Below are 9337 nucleotides of genomic sequence, written 5' to 3'. Positions count from 1 at the left end.
AGCACGAGCTGCTCCACGCTCTGGGCTTCCACCACGAGCACACGCGCAGCGACAGGGACCAGTATGTCCGCATCAACTGGGACAACGTCCCCAAAGGTGAGCGCTACCTGGGCACCAGTGCACCAGCTGGACACTGTGGGTACTGTAGCTTCCGTGGGTTTTCAGTGGAGTGAGTTTCTCTGTTGAGGCGTTTATTGTTTATTCTTTATTGTGGATCCCCATTAGTCTGCACCAAGGTGAGACTACTCTTCCTGGGGTCCAAAACACATAACATAAAAACATAATACAGTAACATTGCTGATAATTATAACAACAAAGACAAAAAGAGAGTGAATCGGCTCACTCTATTACATATCATACATTTCAGAAGTTTATGAATTAGAACAGTGTAGTGTTATATAATATAACATAGCACAATGCAGTACAATCCAATACAATTCAACATATGTGTACAATAATGAATGACCTAAAGCAGGGGTTCCCAACCTTTTTTGGCTTGTGCCCCTCCTTTGACATCACAGAAATCTAGGGACCCAAGACATTCAAATTCCGGTACACCATCGAAAATATCATCAGTGTCTCAGAATCCTGATTTAAAATTATAATCTCAAAGATTTTCATCTAAATAAAAAATAAGTCACTCACAATGTTGATTGAGGCTATGGTCCATTGATGGAAGCCTTTGCAGGATATAGTCATATTATGTGACATTAGTAATGTCACATAATGCAACTGTTTGGATCTCACCTGCAATTACCACTCATCGCCATAGATCGCCATCACAATAATCCTCTGTTGTGCATTGATTCATTCATATTTCACTCACTCACTCACTCACTCACTCACTCACTCACCCAAGAGAACAAAACTGAAATCTTAGAGATTAGCACTTTAAACTCAGAACTAAAAAAAAAGAAAATAATCACAAGTCACCCTAATCATCTTCGGTAGTATTAAATTTGTGTGGTGTAATAAAAAGGGGGGAAAAAAAGAAATTCCAGGCGACCCCACTTAGGGTCGCAACCCTAAGGTTGGGAACCACTGACCTAAAGTTATCACATTATTCATCACTGCATGTTCTAACTTTTTTTTAAACAAAAATGTGTTACTTGCCACCGTTATATTACTAGGTAGATTATTCCAATACGCAACTGCTCTATACATTACCGTTCTTTCCAGAGCAGTGGTTTTTGGTAGAGGTAGAGTGAATTGAACATCTACTGCCTGTCTTGTATAATAGCCATGTCTACTCTTAGTGGGGTACAGTTGTGAATGTAAGCCCTGTGGTTTCCCAATGTTCCAGATGTTAAACAGAAAGGTTACCAAGCTGCATGCTATTCTTTGTTCCGTGCGGTCACTGCTTTCATTTATTTTACTTCAAGGATCTTATATAAATATCTTATATAATGTTTTATTCTTCCAGCAACACACCCGCAGTTCAACAAAGCGAACACAAACAACCTGGACACTCCGTATGACTACACCTCCATCATGCACTACGGAAGGTAACCCATCTTAATATGATATAACAGCACTGATATTTAACAATGATCTTCATTGAGCAGTATTCATTTTTCATATTGTCAGTGTCCTGCGAAAGTGATATCCAATTGTTTTATGACCCTGAAATCAAGCCAAATACTGAAAATGTAGCCTGGTAAGAAGACCAGGGGCGCCTGTAGCTCAGGAGGTAGAGCGGGTTGTCACTAATCACCTTGGATAAAAGAGGTCAGTGGTTCGATTCCCGGCTCCTCCAGGCTGCATGTCGAAGTGTCCTTGGGCAAGACACTGAACCCTAAATTGCTCCTGATGGTGTGCCAGCACCCTGCGTGGTAACCTGCCGTCATCGGTGTGTGAATGGGTGAATGTACCTACTGACTGTAAAGCGCTTTGGATAAAAGCGCTATATAAATGCAGGCCGTTTACCATTTACCATTTTACCAAAACCATCCTGATCACATGACCTCACATTCTGTTTCTCTCCACGGATTAGTCTGGACTTCCAGCCACCCACGACCATTTCCAGAAATTATAGTGTAACTAGCCAATCAGGGACTGCGTCGTAGTTGATCATGTAACCGGACCAATCAGGGACTGCGTCGTAGTTGATCATGTAACCGGACCAATCAGGGACACCACTGGCAAAACAGTAATGGCGTCTCCCGAAGCAATGAGCGGTAATTTTACCGTTAGTAGAGTAAACACAGCCATAATAACAATTAAACAAGAACAAGACTATGCACCAGCGGAGTTTCTCAGCGGAAAAGACGTTTTTGTCGTTCTTCTGTGTGGATTTGGAATGGATTTGACTTGGATTGGATTTGACGCCGCCGATAGGCTGAAGGAGTTGTCTGTCAAGGCAAGTACTCCCGCCCACTGAACAGCTTGGTCACGATTCGCATGATAGTTTTTATGACTGAAAATGCAACGTACTGGAGACGTCAAAAATGTACAGCTGTTACGGAAAAACCCAAACATTTCTTTGACACTTTGGGAGACAAGGTTTCACCCTCCTACAACCGTAAGCAGTGACAGTTTCTTCATTGGTGTATTCATTTATTGTCTGTTTTCTTGTGTGTTTATTTTTGACTTCAGGACTGCCTTCACATCATCGTATGGAGAAGATACCATCACTCCCATTCCAGATTCCTCTGTGCAGATCGGACAGAGGGAAGAAATGTCCGATATCGACATCTCCAGGATCAACATTCTATATCAATGCAGTGAGTAGAAGTAGGCACATTCATTCACAGCCGCTGTCTCGTCCTACTTCGGTTTATTATTTGGTTCATTTGAAAGACATTTCTGCATAATAAATAGAGGAAATGATTAGATTGAGAGAGATTGAGAGGTAGTTTACACACATCAAAGATTCAAACTCACAATATTACGAGTGCATGATATTTGAACATCCCATGCAATGGCACCTTTACGTACTGTACTTGAATGCCCCATGTCCAATGGGACATGTCCCATGTCCCGCCCCAACAGGACGTTGGGGCGGGACATCCTGCAGGGAGGGATCATTCACATGTCTAAAAGTGTGGAATATGAGTCAGGGAGAGAAACACAGTTTTATTTGATGCAAGGGGTGTGGAGGGGTGGGATTGTCCGAAAAACTGATTTTTATTTATTACCCCTCCTGGTTCAGAATGATGTCACCATGAAAGATACTTACTTAAAGATATGCTAGTAACATTATTAGGATTTCATTTCATGGGGACTTTTTTCTCTCAATGTATCTTTTCTTTTCATCTATATGAAAGGAATTGTGTGAAAAGCCACTGACTTTAGAGATTGGAGCAAAGTGTATCCATATTTGTTTCTGATTGACATGTTTGGAGGAAGAATGGTATTATGACATGCTGGAGAGATTGTTTGTCGTGACAGACTTCTTCGTGCCTTCCATTGGATCTCATTCATTCTTGCTTTCAGAATACAAATATATGATGTTGAATGAGGGGAAATAGAACCTGGGTCTGATTCCAGACCATTCTTTCTTTTCAGATATTTTCGCAAAACCTCCATGCGATGCAATGAGTGCATTCAGAGATTTATTCATGAAAACCAAAACCAATTCCAGTTTGATTTAAGAATCAATGTGCTCTTTACCTCTTGCTTACAACACTTGAATCAACATTGATGAGTTGATTCCAAAATCTTACTACACTATAATAAGGCGAAGGGTTTCCTGCACGACGCGGCCCACAACTGCGCATGCCCGAAGCACGAGCACGCAGAGCATACGAAGCACCCTAGCGTGCGGGATTTCTATTTAGATATAGATATTATATACCTGACATCCAAATATCAGATATTTAAAAAGGCTCCTACTATCAAAATCATTGTTGTCATCGTCTGTTTTTAAATAATAAGCAATACATCAAATAACTTTTCTGAGCTTATATATAACCGTTTGGAATGAAACTTTATTGTGTGTTTTTTCTCACGATAAACAACCATTTTGTAAAGCCAAAAATCAATGAATGAGAATGCCATCAAGATGTACAACAGTCTAAAGTTTGGATGCACACATTTTTTTCTTTACCTTTTACTATTTTCCACATTTTAGAATAATAGCAGTCATCAAAACTGTGAAATAACACAAATGGAATTATGATGTGACCAAAATTTAAAAATAAAATCAAAACGATCTCATACTTAATATTATTTAAAGTAAGTGATGGAAAGGCAAAGGCTATGGGAAGAAATTCAATTTTCAAGCATTTAAGCAGAAGGCTTTAGGTCCAAATGGCTTTAAGAGCATGAGAAACAGTGCATTTAATCAGGTGGGTCCAAACCTTTGACTGGTAGTGTAAATAAGCTTCATATTATGGTAACAATAACCAATATTACATCCTGCATGCAGTCTTAACCTGGAACATTTTTTTTCCCAATGCCTCTCCAAACAAGTTTTACAGAGACAATGTTGTGTCATTCATCTTCCAGCAAAATACAGATCCAACGCTTCAAATCAGTTGCAAAGCATTTTATTCACAAAACACTATTAACATTATATCAAAGTGTTTTAATTCACAAAACACTATTAACATTATATCAAAGTGTTTTATGCACAAAACACTATTAACATTATTAAGTGTTTTATGAACATTATATCAAAGTGTAGGGAGGGAGATAGTCAAAGCTGTAGAGCTGAACTCCAACGTTGAGTGCTGGTTTGCAATATCAGGATTGTGTTGTCCTTCAGTGAGCTGGTTGAGGGGCGTGTTCGGGTGGGGGGGGCGGGTGTTGAGGTAGGGGGGCGTGCTCAGGGGGGGAGGTAGGCGGGACTTGTTCAGGGGGAGGCGGGACTTGTTCAGGGGGAGGAGGTAGGCGGGCCGACGGTGGAGATCTTGGTGCAGGAAGACTTCACCACCTCGTGTTTGTTGTTGCGGGGGTCGAAACGCACTGTGAACTGACACGTCAGCCGCTGCACAGAGGGAAACAACAAAAACATTGATGTCAGAATGAGGAAAATACTCATTTAAAGGGCATCTATCTTAAAGGCTCCACGTTGACTCTTGATCACCTCTAGTGGCAGGTTAGTAGGCTAACGTTAGTGGTTGTGATTAGGACGGATGCTTCAAAAAAGAGAAAAGTTGGATCTGAATGTCGAGTTTTTAACCGAGTGGGGATTCTAAATATTTTGCCACAATGTCCATTCAATATTGATATAGGCCATCTCAAGTACCCCCTGTAGTACCTTCACGTACCCCTAGGGGTATACGTACCCCAGTTTGGGAGCCACTGCAGTAGAGGATACTTGGAGAGGTTAAGCAGTCAGGGTGGGCCAATAAGATGTTGTGTGAAGCTTTTGCTCCCATATGTTTGGATGTGGAAGCTGTTAAATGTCTGCATCCTGTAGTAGTAGGTGGTTAAATGGCGACTCAGCAGGATAACGTCTGCAGTTTCAATTACAAGTCACCACACGAGGCATCACACACACACACACACACACACACACACACACACACACACACACACACACACACACACACACACACGTCACACACACACACACACACACACACACACACACACACACACACACACACACACACACACACACACACACACACACACACACACACACACAGGCCAGACAGAAGACTCACATAAATTGCTGCTAACAGAACTGTACACACGAACCCATACACACAAACACGCGCGTGTGTGCATGCATTTTAGACAATTGGCATGAACACAAACACACACCTTCACACACACACACACACACACACACACACACACACACACACACACACACACACACACACACACACACACACATTAATTCCTATTACTTCCACAAATCTCTGTATATGTGGTTGTCATCTATTATCGCGTGATAACCACTGACTTCACATTTGGCGGGTGTGTTGCTGGCCGAAGAAGTGCTGTGTGGGATTTGGTGCAATAAACGGCAGTGTGAAGTCGATCGATCGGACCAACGCTTCTTGAGATACAGACACGCAGACAGACAGACAGACAGACAGACAGACAGACAGACAGACAGACAGACAGACAGACAGATCTTCCTGGAATTAGTAGATACATCAGATGATGAAATAAGTCTTTAGCTAGTAGCTAACGGTATCTGTCCTCCTAGGTGGCTCCTCAGTCTTCCTGGACAGTGAGTCCGCCAGTAAGGTCCTGACCCGGCAGAGGAGATCCGGCTACGGCCTGTTTGAGGAGATCGGCGGGGGCATTTCCGAGCGGGAGTGTTTGGAGGAGAGCTGTGGCAATCTATGGAAATAACTCACTCATTCAGTCACTCACTGGGTCAATCTATGGAAATAACTCACTCATTCACTCACTCACTGGGTCACACTAGTTGAGTTTCCATCCAAATGGATCACAAATTTTACCCAAATTTCAGACAATCAGCAAAGGAAAATGTGAAATTATGCGCGTTTCCATCCACTACTATTATGCGAGTTTTAAGTTATGCTGTATGCCTTTGTTAATTGCCCTCCTAATCATCAATGATGAGACACATGCCCTCCACCCTGAGTTTGAGCTGCTCCCCTCAGGGCGGCGCTATAGAGCACCCCTGGCAGGGAAGAAGATCTACAAGGCTTCCTTTATTCCTAATGCGATCAATGTAGTGGATAAAGTACAGTAATGTATAGAGGAGTGCAGGCTGTGCCAATATGAACGCACTATGTGATGTGATGTGATCTGATGTGATGTGATCTGATGTGATGTCATGTCATGAGGCTGTTGATGTTCCTGTTTTTATGTAATTAAGTGAGACCAATGACACGTTTCCTTCCTTGGCTGGACAATAAAGTTCTATTCTATTCTATTCTATTCTATTCTATTCTATTCTATTCTATTCTATTCTATTCTCGCACACACACACACATGCAGACAGACAGACAGACAGACAGACAGACAGACAGACAGACAGACAGACACACACACACACATACATGCAGACAGACAGACAGATAGACACACACACATGCAGGCAGACAGACAGACAGACAGACAGACAGACAGACACACACACACACACACACACACACACACACACACACACACACACACACACACACACACACGCGCATGCAGACAGACAGACAGACAGACAGACAGAGATTCCTGGAATCAGTAACCTAGATATGTGCATAAATAATGAATCCTTGTGAATTAATAATCAGGGGGGAAAATGGCATAATTTCTGATTGCAGCAGAGATTCACCTTTTTCCCCAGACTGCATTTGTCCAAGGCGTGGTTTTCAGCCTTGAGGCACTTGGTTTTTCCCAGGACGGCCTCGATCTTATGGTTAATCATGCTGGTCACCTGACGAGACGACAGGACAGAAGACAGAGGCTCAGCGTTGGATATGAGTGTGTTGGTGTCATGGGCCTAATTCAGTTTTGAGCTTCTTTACATGGCTCAAGAAAATCACTGATTTTCAATTTGAGCAGATTCGAGTTCTACAAACATTTCTCAGAGTCAGAGCTGCTCTGGAGGCAGAAATAACCTCATTGGCGGAGTGAGTCAAACCTCAGCGGGCGAAGCCAAGAGCTATTGTTTATCAGAGCGTATCAGAGTTTTTTGTCTATAACCAAACTTAATATTAGCTTCTAAAAATTCTAATTGAGTTAATGGAATATGCTGGCTATGGTACTGACAGAGGTAAATCCAAAGCAGATGAACAGTGGATCAGCCAGAGGAGACGTGGATCTAACCTGAGTCTGAACGGAGGTGATGGAGAGCAGTCTGAACAGCTTCTTGGTCTTGGAGTGGCTGTTGTACTTGTCCACAGCGTGGCGAGCTGCCATCTGAACCTCAGCTGACTCTGGACTGCTCTCAAACCAGCCGCCCAGCAGAGCGACATTTTCTGTGGGGACATCACACCGGAAGGTCAGACAAAGAACATACCATAGTTTCAATTCCACATAATTACATAAGGGCTAGATTGGCAGTACAACATGTATTACCGAGATGTAGAAAGGTGGCATGTAATCAAAAACATACTGTACTTTATACAAATGCATTCAAACAATAACACAAATTGTAAAGTTATAGACAGACACAAAGACAGTTGTAATAGTTTGCGTGATCCTTCTTGTGTTTTTATGCCCCATTTTGCTGTGTCAGCTAGCTGGAACAGACCTGAACATCAGTCAAGGACATGCGAGTGAATCATAACACCAAACTCTAGATCCACACCCAGTTACCCAGTTACCCTCTCAACCAGTTACACCCAGTTACCCAGTTACCCTCTCAACCAGTTACGCACAGTTACCCAGTTACCCTCTCAACCAGTTACACACAGTTACCCAGTTACCATCTCAACCAGTTACACCCAGTTACCCAGTTACCCTCTCAACCAGTTACGCACAGTTACCCAGTTACCCTCTCAACCAGTTACACACAGTTACCCAGTTACCCTCTCAACCAGTTACGCACAGTTACCCTCTCAACCAGTTACGCACAGTTACCCAGTTACCATCTCAACCAGTTACGCACAGTTACCCAGTTACCCTCTCAACCAGTTACGCACAGTTACCCAGTTACCCTCTCAACCAGTTACGCACAGTTACCCAGTTACCCTCTCAACCAGTTACGCACAGTTACCCAGTTACCATCTCAACCAGTTACGCACAGTTACCCAGTTACCCAGTTATGCACAGTTACCCAGTTACCATCTCAACCAGTTACGCACAGTTACCCAGTTACCCAGTTACGCACAGTTACCCAGTTACCCTCTCAACCAGTTACACACAGTTACCCAGTTACCCTCTCAACCAGTTACACCCAGTTACCCAGTTACCCTCTCAACCAGTTACACCCAGTTACCCAGTTACCCTCTCAACCAGTTACACCCAGTTACCCAGTTACCCTCTCAACCAGTTACGCACAGTTACCCAGTTACCCTCTCAACCAGTTACACCCAGTTACCCAGTTACCCTCTCAACCAGTTACGCACAGTTACCCAGTTACCCTCTCAACCAGTTACACCCAGTTACCCAGTTACCCTCTCAACCAGTTACGCACTGCAGTTACCCAGTTACCCTCTCAACCAGTTACACCCAGTTACCCAGTTACCCTCTCAACCAGTTACGCACAGTTACCCAGTTACCCTCTCAACCAGTTACACCCAGTTACCCAGTTACCCTCTCAACCAGTTACGCACAGTTACCCAGTTACCCTCTCAACCAGTTACACCCAGTTACCCAGTTACCCTCTCAACCAGTTACACACTGCAGTTACCCAGTTACCCTCTCAACCAGTTACGCACAGTTACCCAGTTACCCTCTCAACCAGTTACGCACAGTTACCCAGTTACCCTCTCGCCTTGTGCTGCCAAACCATCTGTCC

The 9337-nt window shown here is 43.2% G+C and overlaps 1 protein-coding gene across 1 annotated transcript in view; it reads left to right on the top strand.

The window, feature by feature from the left end:
* The window catches only part of LOC310780590 (zinc metalloproteinase nas-13-like), a gene marked incomplete at both ends in the record, with an annotated part of 21115 nt that extends 14857 nt beyond the window's left edge, over positions 1-6258 (top strand). Inside the window, 4 exons of the mRNA XM_083641133.1 lie at positions 1-96; positions 1424-1505; positions 2596-2723; positions 6110-6258. The exon at positions 1-96 is cut by the window's left edge and continues 83 nt beyond it. Coding sequence (XP_083497259.1) covers positions 1-96; positions 1424-1505; positions 2596-2723; positions 6110-6258 — 455 coding nt within the window. The remainder of the gene's footprint in view (positions 97-1423; positions 1506-2595; positions 2724-6109) is intronic.
* Between the last annotated feature and the right edge of the window lie 3079 nt (positions 6259-9337).

The sequence above is a fragment of the Poromitra crassiceps genome (assembly GCF_964638095.1).
Source record: "Poromitra crassiceps genome assembly, chromosome: 8".
Classification (NCBI taxonomy): Eukaryota; Metazoa; Chordata; class Actinopteri; order Beryciformes; family Melamphaidae; genus Poromitra; species Poromitra crassiceps.
Note: the sequence above shows the minus strand (reverse complement) of the source record. Positions and strands in the feature narration are given on the sequence as shown.